Genomic DNA, 27,753 nt, shown 5'->3' on the forward strand with positions numbered 1-27,753 from the left:
CCCACTTCAGTCTTGTCTCCTACAACTAAGCATACCTCTACACTTTAATACAGCCCTGAAAGCTATACTTGGGTAATGAAAATGATGCTGTATATACTATGTTTCTTATCCTGACAAAGTCAGGTAAATTCAGTACCAAATTAAAACCTCTAAGTTAGACAGTCAATCCAAAACTGAGACAACTACTAGTGGCTGTGCAGATTGATTTCAGACTGAAGTATTAATAACTGCTCTACACAGCACCATTGCCTTCATTTCCCTATAGTTTCATACAGTCCTAATCACAGCCTTTCACATCTATGTATGTAAACCAGGCATTTTACATGGAGATCTAAAATCAAATATATATGATAATTAAATGAGTATATGTTATATATTCAAAAATAGTATCTTCTTTCTTTAGGTTATATTTGTATAGGTATGTGTTTTAAGTGTTTTCATTAGGCTTATATGAAATAGTAAATTACATGAAAATATTGTCAAAGTATCTTCTCTACATGTATCTCTCCCCTTTCAAACTTGAGTTCTCAGTGAAGAGATAATGATTAAATTGGTCAAACCAAGAACAACAATAAAAATTTTAAGCAGGGGACACATGAGCCCGGGGTCCTGGGATCGAGTCCCACATCGGGCTCCCTGCAAGGACGCTCCTTCTCCCTCTGCCTGTCTCTCTCCTGAATAAATAAATAAATAATTTTTAAAAAAGATTTTGAGCAGAGTTAGGGGAAAAAGTGTATAAAATATTAAATAATATTTTACACAATGATTATACATTGTCCTGTTTTAATTATACTACACATTCTTAAAAATATACTATAATGAGTAACTGTTGCTGTTTTTAATTAAATATGTTATGGTCATTTCTGTGAAAATCTGCATATTGGGTTCACATTCATAAACTCGTCAATACTCTAAAAACATTATTTTTATGGGAACACAGCTCCCTTGACAAATTGGAGACATATAACCAGTCATTCAAGATAATTACTACAATCTGGAGAACTAAAGAAAGATTAAGTAAGCATTTTAGTAATCTAATCAAGGGTTTTCCTCTTCCTAAAAGTCATAAATATTCTAACAATTGTTAATAGAAAAGGACTGAATTATCCAAGTTTTTGAGACTTACGAAGATATCCCATTAGTACAAAATTTTTAAAATGAAAATTCATAAAATACCTCTCTCAAAGTTCATATATGCTCCATAATTGGATCACAAATAAATCTTAATACATTAAAAACAGAAACTTTTACCTTTTGATCAGGCAGGTTGAAAAGGAATTCTCTGTCAAAACGACCCGGTCTCCTAAGAGCAGGATCAATAGAATCAAGTCTGTTTGTAGCACCAATAACAACAATTTCACCCCTATTATCTAATCCATCCATAAGAGCAAGGAGGGTTGACACTATGGAGCTGTAACAAAAGTTTCAGACAAAATTATAAATTAAAAAAAGGTAAGGAAAAAAATTATAAAAACTGCTGCTCATACTAAACTTTATTGGTCTTAAATGCTACTAAAATTATAGAATGAATAAATCTTAATGCAAAGTAATTAACAGAAATTATTTTTGAAAATATTCAAATGATACATTAACAGATACTTAAAACACAGAAACAAGAGATAAGGACTTTATCAAAATTAATTTTTCTGCTTCAAAGGGCACTATCAAGAAAAGTAAAAAGGCATCTAAAGAACAGGAGAAAATATCTGCAAATCATATATCTAATAAGGGTCTAGGACCTAGAATATACAAAGAACAATACTACTCAACAATAAAAAAAGAAATTAACTCAACTTAAAAATAGGCAAAAAATTTAAAAGACATTTCTCCATAAAAGATATAAAAGAGGGCCCCAGCATCAAGGATATCCAAATCAAAACCAAATGAGTTACCACTTTAAACCCACTAGGATGATAATCAAAAAGACAGATAATAGTAAGTGTTGACAAGGCTGTAGAGAAATGGGAACATTCAAACACTGCTTGATGGGAATGTAAAATGGTGTACTTCTTTGGAAAATAGTCCGATAGTTCCTTCGATTATTAAACACAGAGTTACCATATGATCCAGCAATATCCATAAAAGACTTATACACAATGTCCATAGTAGCTTTATTCATTCATTCATATTCTACTTCTACAAGAAGCAACTCAAATGTCCAACAACTGATGAATGGATAAATAAAATGTAGTATAACCATACAATGAAATATAATTTATCAAAAAAAAACAAATGAAGTACTGATAAATGCTATTAATGCAGATGAACCTTAAAAACATTGGGACTAACTGAAAAAAAAGCCAGTCACAAAAGTCCTCATACTGTATGATTCTCTTTATATGAAGCACCCAATAGGCAAATCTATACAAACACAATGTATATTAGGGGTTGCCTAGGGTTTGAGGGTAGGGAGGAGTTGAAGAGGAGGTTGGAGAGAGATGGATAAAGGTTTGAAGCTTTCTTGCTGGGGAGATGAAAATGTTCTATAATTGATTATGGTGATGGTTACACAACTCTGGAAATATACTGAAAGCCACTGAACATATAATTTAAATGACTGAACTGTATGATATATGAACAGTATCTCAATAAAGTTGTTTTTAAAATTATAGCACATGGCTGGCTCAGTCAGTAGAGTGTGTGACTCTTGATCTCCAGATCATGAGTCTGAGCCCTACAATGGGTGTAGAAATTACTTAAAATTAATCTCAAAAAATTTTTAGAAAAAAAATAAAATTAAAAAGTAAAAAAAAATTTTTTAGAGAAATATTAAAGTCTGTTTTTAATAGACAGCAATCTTGAGGAGGTTTATGTCTGGCAATTTATATGATGTTTAGAGTTCCTAAAGAATTACATTTGCATTATTGTTATATTTTTGGATGGTTTTTTTTTAATGATAGTCACACACACACACACAGAGAGAGAGAGAGAGAGAGAGAGAGAGAGAGAGAGAGAGAGAGAGAGAGGCAGGCAGAGACATAGGCAGAGGGAGAAGCAGGCTCCATGCACCGGGAGCCCGACGTGGGATTCGATCCCGGGTCTCCAGGATCGCGCCCTGGGCCAAAGGCAGGCGCTAAACCGCTGCGCCACCCAGGGATCCCCTGATTTCTTTAGAATATCTACTATTTTAACTAAGTTCAATCAAAATCATTTTGTGCATATTTTAGCTTTTGAAACTATTAAACATTTCTGAATAAAAATGTTGCATGTCTAATTATAACAAAAACTGTAGTTCTAGTAACAAAGGTCTTCCTACTGTTTTCCAACTGTTCTCACTTCTATCCTTTTATTCTTACTAACATCTACCTAAAATAACTTCCCCAATATGCTCAATAAGTTAAAGAAATCATTCTCACTCCCGAACAAACTGTTATGTTTCTAAAAACTAAAAACGGAATCAAAATGCTAGACACATAGTGTACATGCATAGAGTGGATTTGTGCTTGCTCTTTTCTAATAAGTGAAAATTAATTATCTAAGTGTCTCATTTCAGATATAATAGGTGCAAAGTAAGTATCCCTAAGTGTTAATTTGTATTTAAACTCCAATTTCTCCTTAGGTATTTCAAGTGTTTGTTCAGATTTATCAGCATTTTTGGGGTGACTGGGCGGCTCAGTCAATAAAGCATCCAATTCTTGATTTCAGCTTAGGTTATAACTTCAGGGTCCTGAAATTGAGCCCTGCGTCAAGCTCCAAGCTTAGTGGGGAGTCTGCTTGAGAGACGGTCTCCTTCTCCTATTGCCCTCCCCCACCCTCTCAAATAAATAAATAAATCTTAAAAATACATACATTTATCAGCATTTTTAAGTATTTTCTACAAGGGTTTTCAGAAAACAAAGCCTCAAACACAACCAGAAACAGAATTTACAACCTAGCTGAGATTCTACCAAAAGCTGTCTTCTTCAGAAAGATCAAACACCAGCCCCTGGATCAAAATCCTTTAGTAACCCTTATTACGCTCAAAGTCCAAACTACTTAATATTATATTGTTAATATAATAATTAATAATTAATACAATATTAATATTATATTTGAAGCCTAGTTGCCTGTCCTAACCCTTTCTCCTACATTATCTTCTAAAAGCATTTGTATTACCTTCAACTAGAATAAAATAAAATCAACTGGAATTGTTTCATATGGTGTGAAGGATCCAGTCTTATTTTTCACCAGATACCCAATTCTGCCAGCATTATTTATTAAAAAGGTCATCCTTTGCTAACAGCACTGCACTGACTCTTTTATTACAAATCAACCATCCATCCATATATATGTGTAGATTTTTATATGGCTCTGCACTGTTCCATTTGTCTGTTTAGTCTTCCATCAACATCAAATTATCTTAACCTTAAGAGGCCTTAATAACCAGTAGAGCAAATACTCTCACCTTGTTTTTCCTAAGTCTCCACTGTTCTTTTTCTTTCTCCACTGTTCTTAATCCTTATTTCCATATAAATTCCAGAACTGTCTTGTCAAATTCTACCCCAAAACAAGTTGTGATTTTGAATAGAATTATACTGAATCTACTGATAAATATGGAAGAACAAACAACTTATAAATATAAATAAATATAAATATGAAGCCTTCCAACTCCTGTACAGGATTATTTCTCTCCATTTATTTAATCCTCCTTTAATGTTTCTGAATTGAGTTTTATTCTTTTCTCCAAAGACGAACATGGAACTTAATTTATTCCTAGTTTTCTTATTTTCTAATGAGTTTATAAATAATAATTTTACATTTTTATGCAGAAAACTGGTACACAGAAGGAAAAATTCTCTACAATGGTTGGTTTAACCTTGCTAGATACTCATTACTACATCTAAATCTACATACAGACTGCTTTGGAATTTCTACATGCATAATTATATCATCTATAAATAATAATGGTATTGTTTATTCCTCTCCATTACACACACCTTGTATTATTTTGTCTCGTCAGACTACAGTGACTGAGATCCATGTATGGTGTTGATCAGAAGTGTTCACAGCCATGCTTATAACTCCTTATATTAAAAGTTTTCATCTGTTAACATTATGTATGTTTGTAATAGGTTCTTAGAGATATCTCATATTCCTCATTCTGAGATGTGACCTTATTAAAAACAAATATTAAATTGCATCCATTTCTTCCACATGTACTAAGATGATATGATTTTTCATTAATATGATGTGATCAATTTTTTATTTTTATAATATTAAACAAAACTTGTATATGTGAAATACGATCAATTTGGTCTATTAGCTTTTTTATATCCTGAAGTCACATGTTACTAGTTTGTTTAGTTTTATATCCACATTCACAAGTGAAATCGGATTCCAATTAACTTTCTCATACTGTTCTAAACAAGTTTTTTAAGCCTTTTGAAGATAAACTTCACATACAATACACTGAACACACTGGGGTAAGTTTTGAAGTGAGTATACACCTGTGAAACTACCATCACTAACAAAATAAGTAATGTATCCATCACACTCTGCCTCATATTCCTTTGTAATCCATCCCTATGGCTTCTCCCTGACCTCTTCCAATCCCCAGGCAACCATGATCTATATAGTCTGTCACTACAGATTAGCCTTCATTTTCTAAAATCTTATACATGGGCAGCCCGGGTGGCGCAGCGGTTTAGTGCGGCCTTCAGCTCAGGGCGTGATTCTGGAGACTTGGGATCGAGTCCCACATCAGGCTCCCTGCATGGAGCCTGCTTCTCCCTCTGCCTCTGTCTCTGTGTCTCTCTCTCTCCCTCTGTCTCTCATGAATAACTTTTAAAAATCTTAAAAAAAAAATAAAATCTTATATGTATAGGATCATACAGTACTTTATTTTTCTGGATTCTTCCATTCAACATAATTATTTTAAGGTTTACCACACTGTTGCTTTACTAACAGTCTGTTCCTTTTTATGCCTAAGCAATATTCCATTTTATGGATATGCCTCAAATTGTTTATTGATTCACATTCTGATGGCCATTTGGATTGTTCCCAATTTGGGACTATTAGGAAAAAATTATAAACATTCACATATAAGTCATTAAGATTTTCCTGTTATTTTTTTCCTGTTTCTTAAGTTCTATATATTAACCTCTTAAGTTCAGGCCTTTATTCTCAACCTTTAACATTTAAATAATCTGATATGTCACATTTTGTATTCCTAATACCGCTTCTCAGGGTCTTCTTTTTGTCATAACCAATCATGCCAGAGGTTTGTTAATTTTGTTATTTTCAAAAAAGCAACTTTTTGATTTCTTGATATCTGTATGTCTTTCCTTGCAGTTCATATATTGTTTGCTATTTTTTGTTTACTAGTAACACAGAATTAGAATGGTTAACAGGAAAAAAAATTCTCTGCTTATATCTTTTTGTTGTTTTGTGTATTTTGTGTATTACTAAGCTTTGGAAATTAGTTACGATTTAAGCCACGATATATGAACAAATTTTATAAATCTTGTGAATGTCTGAAAAGTGTTCATTCTAAATTTATCTTAGATATGTATTCCCAGATCATAAAATAGGGTTGTTCTAATAATCATAGTGCATTAATTTATTTTTTTGCTCATTTAGGTATTTTAATTACTGAGAGGCATATAATATCTCTCACAATGATTATCAATTTGACTGCAGTTCTGTCAATTTTTGTTTTATACAATTTGAAACACAGTTATTAGGGAATTAAAAATTCTAAATTGTTTTATCTTCTAATAAACTGAAGCTTTTGTCATTATAATTTGACCCTCTCCATATGTATAAAAATGCTTTCTGCTTCACAGTCTATTTTGTCTTATATTAATACAGCTACAGCAGTATCCCGTTAGTATTTACTTGGCATATTGTCATGCATTTTATGAATGACTGTTATGGACATTTTATATAAATAAAATAGTATGGAGCACTTGGTGGCTCAGTCAGTTAAGCATCTGACCCTTAATTTCAGCTCAGATTATGATCTCAGGGCTGTGAGATCAAGCCCCATGTCTGCCTGGGATTCTCTCTCTCCTTTTGCCCCTCCCCCAGTTCATACACTCATTTGCTCTAATAAATAAATATCTTTAAATAAGTAAAATACTATATAACATGTAACCTTTTGTATATGAATTACTTTATTTAGTATTAAGTCTCTGAGGTTCATCCATGTTAAATGTACCTGCACAAGGTAGACCCATGTAGCATGTGCCATAATTTCATTTCTTTTTAGGGCTAAATCATATGGATATAACACTCAACAGTTGATGGACATATGGATTATTTCCATATTTTGGCTATTATGAATAAAACTGCTATAAATATTTGTGGCTAAGATTTTGCATGCCTTTTCCCACCATTTTACTTGGAATGTTTCTATATCCTTATACATAATGTGACTCTTATACACAAAGTGTTGTCGTATTTTGTTTTTCCCCAGTATGACAATCTTTGTCAATTAAAAAGAACATCTAGGGGAGCATGCGTGGCTCAGCTGGTTAAGCCTCCAACTCTCGGTTTCAACTCAGGTCACAATCTCATTAGTCATGAGACTGAGCCCTGAGTCAGGCTCTCTACTCAGCAGAAAGTCTGAAGATTCTCTCCCTCTGCCTCTTCACCCACACACTCTTTCTTCCTCTCTAAAATAAATTTTAAAATCTTTAAATCTTAAAAAAAAAAAAAAGAACATTTAGTCTGGGGCATCTGGGCAGTTCAGTTGGTTAAGCAGCCGACTCTTGATCTCATCTCGGGTCATGATCTCAGGATCCTATGATCAAGCCCCACATTAGTCTCCATATCCAGTGGGGAGTCTGCTTAAGGATTCACTCACTCCTCCCTCTGCTCCTCACCCCCACCACCAATGCCACCCCACCCCCAGTCACATGTGCACATGTATACTTTCTCTTTAAAATAAATAATTTTTTAAAAATTTAGTCTGTTTACATTCCATATCATTTTTTTATATATCTGGATTTAAATCTACAATTGTATTTGTGCTGCTTCTCCCACTAGTCTATGATTCCCCTCCTCTTCTTGATTGCATTTGGATTTTTTATTATTCCTCACCACTAACAACCAACATTTTAGAAATTACAGTATGTTTTAATTACTGTAGAGATCAAAACCTGCATATTTGGTATTCAAAGGCTCCCCCCAAGTTTGATGAAGACCCTGTCAGATAACCCATTCCTCTGCTTCAGAACATAACTATAAAACATGTACGTAATAATATGTATTGCCTATGTAATGCGTATGTAATAATACACATGCAAATACTTAAAGGAGCTGATGAGTAAACAGAGATACACAGACTCTACTGGAAATTCATAGTCAACCAGAGGAAAGAAGAACATAGAGAAATCAAGTTCCCCTCTCTCTGGCTTTTCCGCATGGGGCTAACTACAGTGAGGTAAGTAAAGAAGATTATGTTAAGGAACATCCCTTAACTTTCCAGCCTGAGAGTTCAGAAAAGAGAAGGCTGATCTTTAACACTAAAGAATGTGGGGGGGGGGGTCCCCACAAGGTCAAGAGTCAGTAAAGACATTCCCAAAAATCTAACTACCCCTAACCCTTAAATCTGAATGACCCGGGATCCCTGGGTGACGCAGCGGTTTGGCGCCTGCCTTTGGCCCTGGGCGTGATCCTGGAGACCCGGGATTGAATCCCACGTCGGGCTCCCGGTGCATGGAGCCTGCTTCTCCCTCTGCCTGTGTCTCTGCCTCTGCCTCTCTCTCTCTCTCTCTCTCTCTCTCTCTCTCTCTGTGTGTGTGTGACTATCATAAATAAAAAAATTTAAAAAAAAAAAATCTGAATGACCCCTAACAACAAAGGCACAGAACCAAGAAACCCGCAAAGAAAAAAGATTTGAAAGGAGACCAAAGCTGCCAGGCAAAAAACAGTCTGTAGTCCAAGCCTAAAACAGAAAATTATCTGTAAAACATAGGAAATACTACCCATAAAAGAAAAATAATAAAATCCAGAGCCTTCAGAAACTAACATTAATAATATCCAGAATGCAATACAAAATTGCCCAACAAATGAAGAACCAAAACAACAGAACATGTCTTCAAAAGAAAAGAAAATCAAGCAGGCCTAACAATGAGATGAAACTAGATGTTAAAGCTAACACAAGGGACGCCTGGGTGGCTCAGCAGTTGAGCGCTTCCCTTTGGCCCAGGGCATGATCCTGGAGTCCCAGGATTGAGTCCCACATCGGGCTCCCTGCATGGAGGCTGCTTCTCTCTGCCTGTGTCTCTGGCTCTCTCTCTCTTTCTCATGAATAAATAAATAAAATCTTAAAAAAAACTAAAAGATAAAAAATAAATTAAGCTAACACAAGAAGGTTTGATAGTTTGTTTTGATTTTAGAGAGAAAGAACAAGGGGCTGGGGGGTAGCAGAGGGAGAGAGAGAGAGTCCCAAGCCAACTCTGCACTGGGCATGGACCCAACACAGGGTTCAATCTAACGACCCTGAGTTCATGACCCAAGCCAAAATCAAGACACAAATGCTGAACCAACTGTGCCCACCCAGGTGCCCCTAACAAAGAGGATTTTAAAACTATTATTAATCTGGATGAAGTAAAACAAAACGTTTAAATGAAAATCACACTGGAAAAATATAAATAATGAAAAAGAATCAAGGAGCACCTAGGTGGCTCAGTCAGTTAAGCATCTGACTATTGATTTCAGCTAAGGTCATGATCTCATGAGTTGTGAGACTGAGCCCCACATCAGGCTCCCCACTATGAGTGGAGTCTACTTAAGATTCTCTCTCTCCCCCTCTGCCTCTTCCCTCCCCTACACATACCCATGTGCACACATTTGCTCTCTCCCTAAAAAAGAAGAAAAAAAAATCAAATATAAGTTCTAAAACTGAAAAATATAGTTTCTGTGACAAAAAATGTGTTGGCTGACAAAAGAGCAAAATGGACATGACAAAGGAAAAAGTAAGGACTAAAATAAAAGATAAAATAAAATAAAAGGACTTAAATAAAAGATAAATAAAAAGTATTACCTCAGATGGAGACAGAAAAAGATTGAAAAAAAGACAAATTTAGCAATACATGATAAACACAAATCAGGATAAACACAAAGCCCATACTGAAGCATATCATAGCTAAACTGTTAAAAACCAAAGCTATAAGGGTGCCTGGGTGGCTCAGTCAGTTAAGCAACCAACACCTGATCTCAGTCAGTTAACAATCACACTGGGCTCCACTGGCATGGAATCTACTTAAAAACAACAACAACACAAAAAAAGTTATAGAGCAAATATTCAAAGCAGCAAGGGAAACCACATTATCATAAAGTATGGTAACAATGATTCAATTAATGGCTTTCTACTTCCAGGCTGCAAAGTAGGGGACATGGAATCCTTGTGGGAATCAGCAGATACTGCATGGAAGACAGCTCAGATTCTAAGGACACCAAGAGGACATAGAGTTCATCAGAAAGAGTACCAGAGAAGAGAAGACTGCACAGAGAGAGAACTTAGGAAATACTCACAGGACCCCTCAAAACTTCAGCTAAACTCTACGTGCATATGAGGAAACTAATCAGAAGTTAGGGAAAAAACACCCAGAAGGAATAGAACTAACCGTATTTTACACCCACAAAGAACCAGGAATATTGCCAGTTCCCACAGATTTAAGCAAGCTCAATTCAAGAATGAGGGGGAAAAAAATGGAGAAAACTCTATCAAGGAATATCATTAAACAAATTGGACAAAACCAGCAATAAAGCAGAAAATAAAAATTAAAAGCATTCAGAGGATAAAGATATATGACAACAGAAGTCCTTACTGAAACAAAAAGACAGACCAATATACTTAAATATTGAAAGGAAAAAAAAGTATAAAACTCGAATTCTATACCTAGAGAAAATATATGCAGTTTCTCAAAAAGTTAAGCATAAAAGTACTATACAGTGCAGTAAATCAACTCCTAAGTATCTACCCAAGAGAGATAAAAATATATATGCACACAAAGACATGAATGTTCAAAGCAGCATTATTCATAATAGCCCAAACTGGAAACAACCTAAATACATGTCCAAGGACAACTGGTGGCTCAGTGGTTGAGCCTTAGGCTCAGCGTGAGGGTCCCAGGATCGAGTCTCACATCGGGCTCCCCACAGAGCCTACTTCTCCCTCTGACTATGTCTCTGCCTCCTCTTTGTGTCTCTCATGAGTAAATAAAATCTTTAAAAAAAACAAAAAAGAGGGTGTCCGATAAGAAAACAACACCCAACTATACATTATTTTAAAAACACCCTAGGGGTGCCTGAGTAGCAAAGTCGGTTAAGCAGTCAACTTTTGATTTCCACTTAGGTCATGATTTCAGGATCATGGGATCAAGTCCTGACTGGCTAGGCACTATGTAAAGTCCACTTAATATATTTTCTCTCCTTCTCCCTCTGCCCCTCCTCCCACTCAAGTGCCCACCCACCCGCACACACTATCTCTTTCTAAAATAAATAAACCTTGGGGTGCCTGGATAGCTCAGTCAATCACCTGTCTTACACCCAGGTCATGATCCCAGGGTCCTGAGATGGAACCCCACATTAGGCTCCCTGCTCAGTGAGGAAGGAGCCTGCTTCTCTCTCCCTCTGCCCCTCCTTCTGTTTGTGTTCCCTTGATCTCTCACTCTCTGAAATAAATATTTTTAAAAAACAAATAAAATCTTTAAAGAATATCACTGACCAAATTTTAAGAGCCAAAACTATTAACATCTTAGAAGAAAACAAAATTGTTGACAAACTGGTTAAGGCAATTATTATCAAGACGCAAAAAATATATATACAAATAAATTTATATAATGGGCTTCACAAAGACTAAAATCTCATGCTTTTCAATAATCATAGTTAAGGGGGCACCTGGGTGGTTCAGTCGGTTAAGCATCTGCCTTTGGGTCAGGTCAAGATCCTGGAGTCTCAGTACTGAGCCCCACATCAGGCTCCCTGCTCAATGGGGGGCCTGCTTCTTCCTCTCCTGCTCTCCCTGCTCATGCGCACTCTCTCTCAAATAAATAATTTTTTTTAATTTTTTTATTTATTTTATTTTTTTTATTATTTATGCATGATAGTCATAGAGAGAGGAGAGAGAGGCAGAGACACAGGCAGAGGGAGAAGCAGGCTCCATGCACCGGGAGCCCGACGTGGGATTCGATCCCAGGTCTCCAGGATCGCGCCCTGGGCCAAAGGCAGGCGCTAAACCGCTGCACCACCCACGGATCCCCCCATAATTTTTTTTTCAAATAAATAATTTTTTTCTTAAATCATAGTTATGCAAACAAAAAAGAGGAGGACTAGTAGAAAAGTTTTCAAAACGTAGCTCCAATAAAAGGCTTGATTTGTGAATACATAAGTTGTATAATACAATAAGACATATGATCCAATCTCTTTTTTAAAAATCAGGGAGAAGGGACACCTGGGTGGCTCAGTGACTGAACATCTGCCTTCAGCTCAGGGCATGATCTTGGAGTCCCGGGATCAGATCCCACATGGGGCTCCCTGAATGGAGCCTGCTTCTCCTCCCTCTGCCTATGTCTCTGCCTATGTCTCTGCCTATGTCTCTGCCTCTCTCTCTTTTGTGTCTCTTGTGAATAAATAAAATCTTTAAAATAAATAAATAAAATTTAAAAATAAAAAGCAGGGGGGAGATTTTAAGATATTTAACAACAGAAAGTATATAAAGGGGCAATAAGCACATACTAAGATATTCGTATTATTAGTCATCAGGAAAATGCAAATTAATCCACTACTACACACCCACTAGAATGGCTAGTTAACAAGAACAGCGATACCAAACATTGGCAAAGATGAAGAGAACCCAAATTCTCATACATTACAGGTAAAAACATAAAAAAAAAACATAAAATATTACAATCACTCGGAAAACAGTATCAATGTAAACATACATTTACCAAAAAATAAAAAAATAAAAAAAAACATACATTTACCAAAGGATCTAGCCATTCCTCTCATAGTTATCTATGTAACAGAAATGAAAACATACGTGCACACAAAAATGTGTATGTAATTATTCATAGTAGCATTGTCATAATAGCCAAAAACAGAAGTGAGCTAAATCTCCAGACAGATTAACAAATAAATAAACTGTGGTATATACATACACTCTCCCTCCCTCACTCTCTTTGTCCCTCCCTCCCATCCCAAGGACTAGTTAGTGAGAAATGAAAAAGAACAAAATATTCATACATAACACAGATAAATTTTAGAAACATGCTAAATCAGGATTAGGCAACTTTCTGTAAAAGGACTGCAAGTAAATTTAAACTTTGCAAGAAGCCATACAATCTTTCTCTCACAATGACTCATTCAACTCTGCTCTTGTAGGACAGAAGTAGCCATTTTTCATGAGAAAATATTGGAACATATGGAATATGTTCCAATAAAACTTTACAGAAAAAAGCCAAGACAGGCAAAAAGACTGTAGTTTGCTGACCCCTGAGCTAAGTGCAAAGAGTCTTCCTCAAGGACACAGTTCATTTTATAAGCCTCCTAGCACTTATCCAAAGGCTAAGGCTAACTAATATGTCATTGAGAGAAAAGAACTCAATATAATCAGATGAAGGAAAATCACCTGTGGATCTGATCTTGTCTGCTGGAGCGAACTGGAGCTAATCCATCTATTTCATCAAAAAATATTATAGACGGTCTCATTAAATATGCCTAGTATAAAAAGAAAATAAATTTATATTAGTTTTCACCTTTTACATTTCATTATCATATTTTCTTAACAGGTAATATAAGCAAATGGTACAACATGCAGCAGATAAGAAAGATACAATAAAAATGAAATCTCCAGGCAGCCTGGGTGGCTCAGAGGTTTAGCACCGCCTTCTACCCAGGGCATGATCCTGGAGACCCAGGATCGAGTCCCACGTCCGGCTCCCTGCATAGAGCCTGCTTCTCCCTCTGCCTATGTCTCTGCCTCTTTCTGTGTCTGTCACAAATAAATAAAATCTTAAAAAAAAAAGGAATCTCCTTACCCATCCACTCTCCAACCACAAGATGTCTCCCAGTAGACAACTACTGTTGTGTTTATTCTTCCATATGTATACAAAAAAACGTACTTTTAAACATACTATTTTATTTGATGCATTTTAAACATGGTATACGTACTGCTCTTACCAACACAGTCTATTTATGTAACCATGTATTTTAATTAGCTTCCATATAAGTACATGAAGATCTGCTTTGTTCTTTTTTGATAGCTACAAAATGCCCTCATGTATGGATATGCCATGATTTAAACTACTCTCCAATTTGTGGACATTCAGGCTATTTTCAATCTTCTCCTATTATCAACAATGCTTGATGGGATGCCTGGGTGGCTCAGCGGTTGCGCATCTGCTTTTGGCTCAGACCGTGATCCCAGATTCCCAAGATCAAGTCCTGTATCAGGCTCCTTGCATGGAGCCTACTTCTCCCTCTCCCTGTGTCTCTGCCTCTTTTTCTCTCTCTCATGAATAAATAAAATAAAATCTTAAAAAAAAAAAAAAAAAACAATGCTTGAGTATTTGTGTACATTTAACATTTCATATAAACATATCAATGTAATAAATTCTAAAAGTTGTTAAAAAGGGAAATGTCATTTCTAATTCAGATATTTTCAAATTGCCTTCCACTGATCTAACAATTTATCCTCTCACCAGCAATATTTAAGAAACCTCAGCAATAAAGTATTATCAAACTTCTCAGTCTTGGGCAGCCCAGGTGGCTCAGCAGTTTAGTGCCACCTTCAGCCCAGGGCGTGATCCTGGAGTCCCAGGATCGAGTCCCACAATGGGCTCCCTGCATGGAGTCTGCTCCTCCCCCTGCCTATGTCTCTGCCTCTCTTTCTGTGTCTCTCATGAATAAATAAATAAATAAAATCTTTAAAAAAAAACTTTTCAGTCTTGACTAATCTTTTAAAATCTTTTTTCATTTTAATTTTTATTTGTATTATCAATAAAAATGAGCACTTTTCATATCTTTAAGGGTCATTTATACTGCTTTTTTAATAAGTTATGTTCATATCCTTTCCCAAATCTTCTATTGGATCACTGGTCTTTGGCTTAGTGATTTCAAGGAACTATTTATTTTAAAAATTAGACCTCTATCTGTGAAAGAAAATGCAAATATTTTTCTGCAAAGGGTATCATTTATCTTTTGCATTTGCTTATGATATTTTGTTGCAATGCAGAATCTAGTAAGTAATCTTATGCAGTGGATCTTTTCTTCCATAGCTAGACTCTCTATTCTGAAATTAGAAACAAAATTCTCAAGTTTTCTCCACTACTTTCACAATTGTCATTTTCACTTAATCTTAAATCTATCAAGAACTTAATTTAAGATAAGAAAATTAGATTACAAATGTAAGTCTATTCATGTTTCAGAATTACTTATAGCAAACTCTTAGTTCATAGGAAGGTCAACTTACTAAAAACCAGATATGAATTTCCCATTTCTCCCTTATTAATATGCTATGCATTAAACATCCAGTGTTTGGGGGCACCTGAGTGGCTCTGTCCATTAAGTGTATGCCTTCGGCTCAGGTCATGACCCCACAGTCCTGGGATCAACTCCTGTGTCCAGCTCCCTGCTCAGCTCAGCAGGGAGTCTGCTTCTCCCTCTCCTACTGCTCCCTACTTGTGTGTGCTCTTACTCTCACTCTCTCTCTCTCTCTAATGAATAAGTAAAAATCTTGGAAATAAAATCTTTTAAAAATAATAAAAAATAAAAAGGGCATTAATTTATGCTATAGTTGCAAATGAAACCAAGGGACAATCCTATTTCAAGAATGAAGGGGCTAAAAGCATATAACTCTTGTCAAAAGTTTATTAAACTTAAGTCACTGGACAATATATCAGCATTCCCAAACTAATTCTTCCTTCACCCACCAATATTGTTCTCCATTTGTATTTTTCAATTATTACTAAATTTTCTTAAAGCAAGCTGCCTATGTTTCACTTCCCAATTAACACTGAATACCTTGAAGGCAAAAAATTTACCCTATTCCTCTTTCTATTCCCATTATCTAGAACCATGGTAGTTTCTCATACTAACTAAAAATAATATTTAAAGTGCTATGATACACTTTGATACACATGAACTCAAATAATGGCTACTCAAAGACTGCTTGTTAGTTTTTAAAAATTTCATGTGATTTCCTTAGATGTTATAAAATAGAAATTTCATTGCCAAATGTAAATGAATTCTTTCACTAGCTCAAATAGTCAATTTATATCAGGACTAAGTCTTATGAAATAATATTTTTCAAGTTATTGTAATTTAAAAAAAAGAAGATTGCCTACATGATAGATAATCAGTCACCTAACCCTGCCTTTTAAAAGCATTCATTACTGGGGTGCCTGGGTGGCTCAGTCAGTTGACTGAACATCTGACTCTCGGTTTCAGTCAGGTCATGACCTCAGCGTTGTCAGATTGAGCCCTGAGTCAGGTTCTGTGCTCAACATAGTCAGCTAGAGATTCTTTCCCTCTGCATCGCTCCAATATATACATTCTCTTTCTCAAATAAACACAACCTTAAAAAATAAATAAATAGGGGTGCCTATTATTTAGGCTCAGTGGTTGAGCATCAGTCTTTGGCTCAGTTAGTGATCCTGGGGTCCTGGGATCAGGTCCTGCATCAGGCTCCCCAAGGGGAGCCTGCTTCTCCCTCCGCCTATGTCTTTGTCTCCTTCTCTCTCAGGAATAAATAAAATCTTTTTTAAATAAATAAATAACAGCATTCATTACTGCATTCTCCCAGCACAATATTTACAGCACATAAAATAATACACTGCTCTGTGAGATTTCTTGCAGACATTTAACTTTTTATGCTTGTTCTATTTCCTAAATTAGATTATAACCCAATGATATGTATGTTATACCCTGGGTTCTCAAAAGCACCCAACATATGCCTACTAGCCACCTTAATAAATGTTGTATGTATCATCATAAATTAGTACTAAACTGCTAATAAATACATCTAAAGCATACAATTTTGTTGATTCTAAATTAAACATACTGATTAGAAGGAAACAGACCTCCTTGTGAACAGTTTATATTTAGACTAAATGTATTAAATATTCTAAAGAAGATATTCTCTTATAAGCTGATTGCACTTACCTGATCAAAAAGAAGCCTAAGTTGCCTTTCAGATTCACCAACCCACTTGCTCAGACAGTCTGCTCCTTTTCGCATAAAAAAAGCCACCTTTTTGTCTCCTTGACTGCACTCATTAGCTAATGCTCTGGCGACCAAGGTTTTACCTGTGCCAGGAGGGCCATAAAACAAACAGCCCCTAAAAAAAACAAGAGAATCAACAGAAGTAAGGTAATGCTATCACCACCAATAGCAACCAATATACAAGGATGCATCACCCATATGATTTTGTATTAATATATATTAATTATTAATATATAATTATTAGACACTGAGAAAGGTTTCTGTAGTATAGAGACAAGAGGTTCACTTTACTGAGTTATTCAAGGACGTTCTCAACAACCAAACTTTGGTAGGCAAATCAGAGAAAAGAGTAATTTGGCAAGATATATCAAAATTGAAAATGACCCAGAAATATTTTAACAGAATTTTATTTATTTATTTGTTCATTCATTCATTCATTCATTCATGAGAGACACAGAGACATAGGCACAGACATACACAGAGGGAGAAGCAGGGAGCCTGATGCAGGACTCTATCCCAGGACCCCAGGATCACACCCTCAGCCAAAGGCAGATGCCCAATCACTGAGCCACCAGACGTCCCAATAAATAAATCTTTTAAAAAGCATCAATTCTAATTATGAAAAAGTGAAAAAATCTAAGTGCTATCTATTAATAATGCACAGATAGGGGCGCCTGCCTGTCTCAGTCAGTGGAGCATGTGACTCTTGATCTCAGAGTTGTGAGTTCGAGCCCCATACTGGGTATGGAGATTACTTAAAAATAAAGTCTTATGCAAAAAATAAAATAGACAAATAAATATACTGTTACATCTATAAATCAAATAGTAAAATGTCAAAATGAACAATACACACATTACTGATATAGAAAGGTTCTAGAGTATACTGTAGAGTAAAAAAAAAGGTATATATAAAGGTATTACTGGATAATTTCACCTATATGAAATGTTTCTATGTGCCTAATATAGGCAAAATATAAACTTGATACACATATGTACATATACAAATATATCCCCTGCTCAGCGAGTCTGCTTCTCCCTCTCTGCCCTTCCCCTTCACTTATGTGCTCTCTGCTCTAATTAGTAAAATGTCCAAAAATTTTAAAAAATTAAATGTTAAAAAAAGAAAAGGAATATCTAGTAGTTTAAACCTAACAGTCTATATGTACATCTTCAGAATATTTCATTCTGCCTAATTACCCTTAATTTCTACCCTTTTCTCAGTCTATCTCATAATCAAAACACAATTAATCTGATCATAAAAATAAATATCAACCATTTCAAAACTATCCCATCACCAAGTCAAAGGTAACACTTAATTGAAATTGTGTTTCCAAACACTAAACAACATACAGCATCAAACTCAATGCTATCAGGAGACCAAATTACGGAAATTCCATTTGGGCATTTGAGCAATCCACTTGTATATTCAAGGCCTGCATAAAGTTATGTCTTGTGCCTGACTCTTAAAAGCTTAAATGTAAACTTCAAGAACACACTTAGCACCAAAGCCTCTGAACACTAAATAATAAAATTTCATTCCTAATTCTCATTGCTAGAATACAACAAATACATATGAAATGCTTATGCTTATAATCATTTACTAACTGAAATTTGATATATTAACAGTAGTAACAATAAACATCATTTAGAACATTACTCACCTTGGAGGCTGAATCTTAAATTTTTCAAAAATTTCTGGATATAGAAGTGGGAACACTACCATTTCCTTTAGTGCATGAATATGATGGCTCAATCCGCCTATGCTATCAAACCGCACCTGGGAAGAAGGGAAAGTTTAATATAAAATAATTTTAACTGCTTATAGAAATTTTTTAATTTATGATAGTCTTATGACTCAGAAATATATGCCTTCAGCAGGAAATGTTGAACATAAAGCTCAGAGAATTACACTTTTGAAATGTAGAAAAATGAACTCAGCAGTAAAATTCAAGATTACATTTCAGTTCAGCTAAATAAAGCTACCATTCTTTAATCTCTTAGTAACTAAGGACAAGATTAATGCCCAGTCTAATACTTTTTAATGGGTGTCCACAGGAGATGATAAATCGTACTTACACTCTAATAATTAAAATGCCTTTCAAAATACCATCCATCACATGCACTCTCAGCAAGGGCAATACTGTCCCCAAGATTTAGAAATTGGGTAAAAAACTTCTATAATGGTTTGTGACCCTCAAAGCTCAACTTTACATAACCAAGTCTTATTCTTTATTTCTTGGAAAGATGTATTTACTTGGGGGGGGGGCGGTGTCAAGTGAGGAGAGGGGTAGAGAGAGAGTCTCAACCAGATTCTTTGCCTGAACACAGAGCCTGAAGTGGGGCTCGATCTCACAACCCATGAGATCATGACCTGAACAGAAATAACAAGTCGGACACTTAACCAACTGAGCCACCCAGGTGCCCCATACCTAAAAGACTTTAGAAAGTAAAAATTGTATAGAAAACAGTACTTGATGGGACACCTCGGTGGCTCAGTGGTTGAGCATCTGCCTTTGTGATCCCGGAGTCCCAGGATCGAGGCCTGCTTCAGGTTCTCTGCATGGAGCCTGCTTCTCCTCCCCATTCCTGTGTCTCTGCTTCTTTCTGTGTGTCTCTCATGAATAAATAAATAAATAAAATCTTTAATAATAAAAAAAAGAAAATACTTGAAGGAAATATTGCCAAAATGTTAACAATGACTGCCTCTGACTGCTGGATTGTGGTAGATTTCTTCCCCTGTAGCTTCATTCTGTTACAGTACTTGAAAATGTTTCATAATGAAATATTACCATATAGAAAAAACTTAAGTCATCTAGAAAAATAAATGCAGAATTTAAAACATTCTAAGAGAAACTATATTTTCTCATATATGATATCAAATTTTAAAGAAATACTACTCTAATGAATGAGAGAGAGGTCTAAAATTAAATACATTCAAGAGAGGGAGGTGCTGGTAAACTAAATAAGCAAAGATCACTAAGAAAGGTCCTCGAAGGGGCACCTGGGTGGCTCAGTTAGTTAAGCTGCCAATTCTTGATTTCAGCTCAATTCATGATGTCAGGGTCATGGGATTGAGTTCCCTGTCAGGCTCCACACTCAGGGGGGAGTCTGCTTGAAATTCTCTCTCCTTCTGCCCCTCCCCCCACTCACGCTCCCTCGCTCCCTCAAAAATAAAATTTAAAAATAAAAAAAAAAGATCCTCTGAGAATGTGCACTAGTAGATAAGAGATTGTGAATTCAATATTCTAAATAAAGTCCTCATTAAAGGGATCCCTGGGTGGCCCAGCGGTTTAGCGCCTGCCTTTGGCCCAGGGCACGATCCTGGAGACCTGGGATCGAATCCCACGTCGGGCTCCCGGTGCATGGAGCCTGCTTCTCCCTCTGCCTGTGTCTCTGCCTCTCTCTCTCTCTCTCTCTCTCTCTCTCTCTCTCTCTGGGACTATCATAAAAAAAAAAGTCCTCATTAAAATAAGTTTTTCTCCCATGACTTCAGATTGGAAATAGCTAACACTTCATTTTCAAGTATTACACAGCTACATTTAATAATTTAACTGATTCTCATGAGAAACTTGTTATGTTGTAAAAAAAAAAAAAAAAAAAGAAAGAAAAAAAAAGGCTTATGGAAACAAAGGAAAAAAATCAAATATAATCTTGGTTATGTAGTAACTATTCCAAAATATTTCCCCACAAAAGATTATAACAGTAAGATCTATCACAGTAAGAATCTACTGTATCTTCTAAATCTTGTCTCTCTTTTCCTACTACATACTTTCCGTAGGTACTATAACTCAATCCCCATAGTGATCTCAACTATCTTTATACTGGGGACTCATATCTGAATTTCTAGCTATTTCTCCTTACTGCCAAACCTAAATAACTAATTTCCTACAAGTTACTTCCATTTGTGATGTGCCACTGACACCTAAACACGTCTACAACTAACTAAATCATCTTGATCCCTCAAAACATATTCCTCCTATAATGTTCCCTAACTCAGAGAGTGGATCCCATCCAGTCACTTACGCCAGAAACCTGTTTCTCTCCCTCATTCCCCAAAAGCAATAAATTCACTCAATTCCATCAAACCTGAATTCTCATCTGAATTCTGTCAAATCCATCTACTACTTCTTTCCATCATTACCCTGTCATGATCATTACTCCAGATTACTATATTACAACGATGTCTAAACCAGTTTCCCCCCTCATAAATAAATAAATAAATAAACAAACAAACAAACCAGTTTCCCTAATGCTAGTCTTGCTTCCCTCAAATTCATTAACTACATCATAGACAGAGTGCTCCATCTAAAATGTAAAGCTGATCATGAAATCTAAGCAGCTTCAATAATACCATACTACACACCACAGTTTGTGGGGCCTTGCCATATTTGTCAACCTCATTTCCTACCCATTTTTTATTATATATACCAGTGACACTGAAATGGAGGGAAAAAAAATGTTAAGTATCACATGAGTGCCAGGTTCCAATGTACATCAGAATACTAATAATGGTGATACCTGAGTTTTTATTTTTATTGTGTGTTCCTTTAGAAACAAGGAATAATCTTTATTTAAAAAGAAAAAGCTAATTTTAAAAAAACATTTACAAAACTTACTGATTTATCAATGTTCATTGGATCAACATCAGCCAAGCTTGCACCCACTTTGACACGTTCTCGAAGAATACCACTAGCTAAATCTTCTGCTCTGAAGTTCATAGGCAAACATCTGAAATTTATAAAAATGCAAGTAGAGAACGTTAAAAGTTTCACATTTTTAACGTCAAAATAAGTGTAAATCTTTGATACATTTTCATCTTTCTCCATTTTCTCAAGACCCAGAAAATAATAAAAGATTTCATATTTTTAAAGTACTTTTTCTTAGTTCTTTTCAACAGGGCAAAAATAAATTTATTCACTAGACAAAGCAAACAACAAGATCACTAATCTATTCATTTATCCAAAGAATCCAACCTATTTCAAGTTAGAAAACAATATATCTGATATTGGATACTATACATATCTAAAATAAAAATAGATCTACATATATTATATACAGCACTAAATAAACTCAAGCTTTATTACAATATTTTTATTTGTCCTCAGGTATTATGTGGCTAGGTCTACTTGGTTAAAGAAATTTCTTTCACTTTAATTCAAAGGAAACCAATTCCAGATCACATTTTGAAAATTAACCTTTACCTTTTGTGTAACTAGCTTAAAATAGATCATTAGCCACCTAAATTCTTACACTGTATTATTTAATTTTATCATCCATAAGAAAATATAATCTACTTCCTCTTTAAGCCTTAAACACCAAAAGATGACATAAATAGCCTCAAAAAACCGTACTTTCTATAATGAATCTACTTTTCACATTTCTGAATCCTAACATACCTTAAAAATATACTTCCAAAGCAAGTATCAGAAAAGCTTAAATAGGCCTTAAATTCTTTTATTTAAACTTAGATTTTTTTTCTTTGACATTTTCTTTCCATCATCCACGTGAAGAATTCTTTTCAGCATAAAATCTACACCAATCCAAACTTGTTTCCAAAACCAACTGAAAATTTGATATTTCTACAATAGATATATATATAATGCCAAATTATAGAAATACTTTGTTAACTATAAATTTTCTAAATTTATCTCTAGTAGTATAAATGTAAGGTAGAAAATTAACTCAAATTTTAAAGAATAAATTATAATTTGACATTCTAATTACTTAATAGACAAAATACTGGTTCTTTCACCCAGTGAAAACTCCTGAGGTTTTAGTGAGCCATGTAGTAATCATTTACCCTAGGTAAGCAAAGACCACCAGATGGTACTCAATGAACCAAAATAAAACAAACTTTCCAATAAAATCCAAGGGCTCTTGAGATGATTCTATTAGAAACCATATCTTGCTATGAGTGCTGGAATCACTGTTAAGTATCTAAAATCAACCTCATTGAATGGATTTGATAGAGGAGAAATACCAACAAAATACTACCATAGCAGTTGGCCTCTGCCCCTTGGCTCTTTCTTAAGTTCCTGCACATTCACTGAGTAGTTACACAATAAGTAATCTATGAGAGTTTTCCAGTGTTAGATTTCTATTCTAAGAATTACTAAGTAAAAACCAAGTCAGTGGATTACTCTAGTCTCAAATATGCATTGAATATTGGTGTTAGCAAAATGCTGGTACAGATAAGAATCGCATTCAAAAAATAACTATTCTTCCTTTTTTCTACCATGGATATAACAAAAAATTTATTAACCTATTTCTTGCTCTTGCCATGCTCTTTGATTTCCTTCTTTCAAAGCGTTCTTCATCAGAAGAAGTTGTGTCACTACTATGAATGGCATGCTTCTTTCTCCTATTTAAAGAGAATAAAATGCTTAAAATCATTATAGCAGCAAATGGTTTTAAAAACACATTATTGTTGGGGTGCCTGGCTAGTTCAGTCTGAAGAGCATGCAACTCTTGGTCTCAGGGTCAGAAGTTTGAGGCCCCATACAGGGTGTAGAGATTACTTAAATAAAACTTAAAAAAAAAAAAAACCATGGAGTGCCTGGGTAGCTCAGTTGGTTGGGCAGCCTACTCTTGGTTTCAGCCAAGGTCCTGATCTCAAGCTGTGGGATTGAGCCACCCCTGCCCCTCAACCCCCACTGTCTCCTGCTCTGCACTTGGCACAGAGTCTACTTGGGATCCTTACACCTCTTTCTTCTTCCCCATTGGTCTCTCCCCCTGCTTGCGCTCACTCCCTCTCTCAAATAAATAAAATATTTTTTAAAAAGGAAATTTAATCCTAACACCCAACTTAGCTCCACAGTAAAAAACACTATCGTTATTCACAGACATGTAAAACCTATTAATTAGTTTTTTACTTTTAGCATTGAACTACAAATTAATCAAATAAAACTTAGTAAGTGTCACAGAAAAAAAATGTTATCAGTCCATGTAGTACAAAAAGATAGAGGGGCACCCTGCTGGCTCAGTCAGTAGACCATGCAACTCTTGATCATGGAGTTTTGAGTTTGAGCCCCACATTGGGTGTAGAGATTGCTCAAAAATAAAAATCTTAAAACATTTAAAATAAAAAATAAAAAGAAAGAATAGAATGGAGAGAAGTGGATGTTTGTGTCCTAATCTTAAGAGCAAGGAGAGGGGCAGCCCAGGTGGCTCAGCAGTTTAGCACCGTCTTCAGCCCGGGGCATGATCCTAGAGACCGGGGATCGAGTCCCACGTCGGGCTACCTGCATGGAGTCTGCTTCTCCCTCTGCCTGTCTGTCTGTCTGTCTGTCTCTCTCTCTCTCTCTGTCTCAAATAAATAAATAAATAAATAAATAAATAAATAAATAAATAAATAAATAAATAAAATCTTAAAAAAAATTAAGGAGAGAACTATGTGGAATTTAAGAAACAAAACAAATTAGCAATGAAAAAAAGAAGATAAACCAAAAAACAGACCCTTAACTATAAAGAATAAACTGACTGTTACAGATTGGGGGGGCCAGGGAGGCTAAAATACTCAAAGGGAATTAATAAGTACATTTATCTTGATGAGCACAGTAATATATAGATTTGCTGAATCACTATATTCACTAAAATCACGTATGACACAAAGATACCCATACTAATAACTTACCACTGTACAGAGGATCATAGACGTTACAAAAGGAAAGAAATAAAATACACAGACATTCAAACTGTCTCTATTTGCAGATGATACGGTTTATGCAGAAAATACCCAGTAATCTACAAAACAACTACTAGAGGGATCCCTGGCTGGCGCAGCGGTTTAGCGCCTGCCTTTGGCCCAGGGCACAATCCTGGAGACCCGGGATTGAATCCCACGTCGGGCTCCTGGTGCATGGAGCCTGCTTCTCCCTCTGCCTATGTCTCTGCCTCTGCCTCTCTCTCTCTCTCTCTCTCTCTCTCTCTCTCTCTCTGTGACTATCATAAATAAATAAAAATTTTAAAAAAAATAAAATAAAAAAGGGCACCTGACCCGGTGGCTTAGCGGTTTAGCACCGCCTTCAGCCCCGGGTGTGATCCTGGAGACCCAGGACTGAGTCCCACATCAGGCTCCCTACATGGAGCCTGCTTCTCCCTTGGCCTATATCTCTGCCCCTCTTTCTGTGTGTCTCTCATGAATAAATAAATAAAATCTTTAAAAAGGTGGGGGGGAAGACTAAGTGGCTCAGTTGGTTAGACGGCTGCCTTCCACTTTGATCATGAGCCCAAAGTCCTGGGATTGAGCCTCACCTCGGGCTCGCTGCTCAATGGGCAGCCTGCTTCTCCCTCTCCACTGCTTGTGCTCTCTCATGCACACACACTCTCTCTCTCTCAAATGGATGAATAAAATCTATTTTTAAAAATCTTTAAAAAGAAAAACAAATGGCTTTTAAACATATGAAAAAATATTCTCATAAGCGATACAGAAATTTATTTATTTTTTGGGGGGGATACAGAAATTTAAAATAAATCAAGATCTCCTCTTCAACTCTCAGACTAGCAAAAATCTGAAAGTGTGAGAACATATTTTGTTTGCAGGAATACGGGAAAATAGGCACTTTCATACATTATTGGGTGGCTTGCAAACTGACTGTAATCAAAGTTATAATCTCATATTCCCTGTAACTCACGAGATTCCACTTCTGAGAAATTTATCCTACAAATATACTTGTATATGTACACATATACAGTGATTATGCAACACTATTCATTATATCATATTTTGTAACAGCATAAAATGAAAACCATCTCTCCGTAAGAACTAATCTAAAAATTTCAATATATCTATAAATGTAATGTGTAAATATAAATGTAAATGTAAAGCTATACTATACAGAAATGAAAAGACAATTAAAATGAATTAAGTGAAAAATACAAGGTATAGGATCATGTGCACAGTATATCTTTTTTTTTTTTACAGTATATCTTGTGTAAAAAAATGGGCTAACAATCAACATGCATGTACATACATATATATATATATGAACATACTCTCTAAGGATATAATAATGTTACTATGGGAGAGAGAGACTACAGAGGTTAGAAAAAAAGTTTTTCCATATTCATTTAAAAATGTTTAGGGACACCTGTGTGGCTCAGTGGCTGAGCATCTGCCTTCGGCTCAGAGTGTGATCCCGGAGTTCCAGGATCAAGTCCCACATCAGGCTTCCTAGATGAAGCCTGCTTCTCCCTCTGCCTATGTCTCTGCCTCTCTGTGTCTCTCATGAATAAATAAAATCTTAAAAAAAAAAGTTTATTCATTGTATATTCCATGTTACCTTTTCAGAAAACATAATAGACAAGATAGTTTCAAAACCAAAGAGTGGCCTTTTATCTACATATGAAATATGAAAGAGCGAGCAAAGGAGTAAAAAAAGTAGTAAAGAGTAACTGAACCAGTGTTTCAAGTGAAAGCAATGTGAGTTGTTCAGATGCAACTCTACTGGGATGCCTGGGTGGTTCAGCGGTTGAGCACCTGCCTTCGGCCCACGCAATGATCCTGGAGTCCTAGAATCGAGTCCCACATCGGGCTCCCTGCATGGACCCTGCTTCTCCCTCTGCCTATTTCTCTGCCTCTCTCTCTCTCTCTCTCTCTCTGTGTCTCTCATGAATGAATAAATAAAATCTTTAAAAAAAAAAAAAAAGATTCAACTCTAAGAGCCCACCAGAGAGCTATGTAGTTTTAAAGAACATAACTGTTAAAAGAGTAATTATTCCAAGCAAACTGAACCAGGCAGAGAATAGTCACATGTAAGGTAAAAACCACTAGTCCCTAATTAAAGAAAAATGCCATTTAGTTCCTCATTGGTATTATCAACACAATTAATACCTATATTTAATAAATAAATAAATTAATTAATTAATTAATTAAAACCTATGTTTTAATTATAAGATATTTCGTTATGTATTTTTTAAAGGATATATCTGAATAACAGATACAAATATTTCCTATCAAAAACCAACAAAACATACCTGATATGACTTCTTCTTGCTGGAGATCTATGAATATCAAACAGCGTGTTTTCCCTCTTTTTTTGATGAGCTGGTACTTAAAAAAAAAAAAAACAATAGAAATAACATAACAAATTGATAAGCTAATGTATAAAAGGAGTAGAAATTACTTCTAATAGAAGTTATACAATAGGGACGCCTGAGTGGCTCAGTGGCTGAGCGTCTGCCTTTGGCTCAGGGCGTGATCCCAGAGGCTCCCTGCATGGAGCCTGTATCTCCCTCTGCCTGTGTCTCTGCACCTCTCTCTGTGTGTCTCTCATGAATAAATAAAATCTTTAAAAAAAAAAAAAAAGAAGAAGAAGAATAGAAGCTAGTCATATGTGTTCAAGTTCCAAATGCTATCTAGAAGGAGCACAGCAAAAACAAAAACTCTGGTAGGTAATAAATAGCGTAAGTTGCAAATAAACTTTCTAAAAAGATGTTAAATTGGGACACCTAGGTGGCTCAGTGGTTGAGGGTCTGCCATCGGCTCAAGGCATGATCCTGGTATACAGGATCAAGTCCCACATGGGGTTCCTTGCAAGGAGCTTGCCTCTCCCTTTCTGTATCTCTCACGAATAAATAAATAAAATCTTTAAAAAATAAAAA

At 35.6% G+C, this 27,753-nt stretch overlaps 1 protein-coding gene across 4 annotated transcripts in view; it reads right to left on the reverse strand.

Moving 5' to 3' along the window:
• ATAD2B (ATPase family AAA domain containing 2B) overlaps positions 1 to 27,753 on the reverse strand; it is a 168,182-nt gene that overhangs the window by 83,545 nt on the left and 56,884 nt on the right. For all 4 annotated transcript variants that reach the window (XM_055327103.1, XM_055327102.1, XM_055327101.1 and 1 more), the window contains exons 8-14: positions 27,127 to 27,202; positions 23,414 to 23,512; positions 21,768 to 21,879; positions 18,813 to 18,928; positions 17,092 to 17,266; positions 13,559 to 13,647; positions 1,252 to 1,411 (exon numbers count right to left, since the gene is read on the reverse strand). In XM_055327103.1, the coding sequence (XP_055183078.1) occupies positions 1,252 to 1,411; positions 13,559 to 13,647; positions 17,092 to 17,266; positions 18,813 to 18,928; positions 21,768 to 21,879; positions 23,414 to 23,512; positions 27,127 to 27,202 (827 nt within the window). The remainder of the gene's footprint in view (positions 1 to 1,251; positions 1,412 to 13,558; positions 13,648 to 17,091; positions 17,267 to 18,812; positions 18,929 to 21,767; positions 21,880 to 23,413; positions 23,513 to 27,126; positions 27,203 to 27,753) is intronic.

The sequence above is a fragment of the Nyctereutes procyonoides genome, unplaced genomic scaffold (genome assembly GCF_905146905.1).
Source record: "Nyctereutes procyonoides isolate TBG_1078 unplaced genomic scaffold, NYPRO_anot_genome, whole genome shotgun sequence".
Lineage (NCBI taxonomy): Eukaryota > Metazoa > Chordata > Mammalia > Carnivora > Canidae > Nyctereutes > Nyctereutes procyonoides.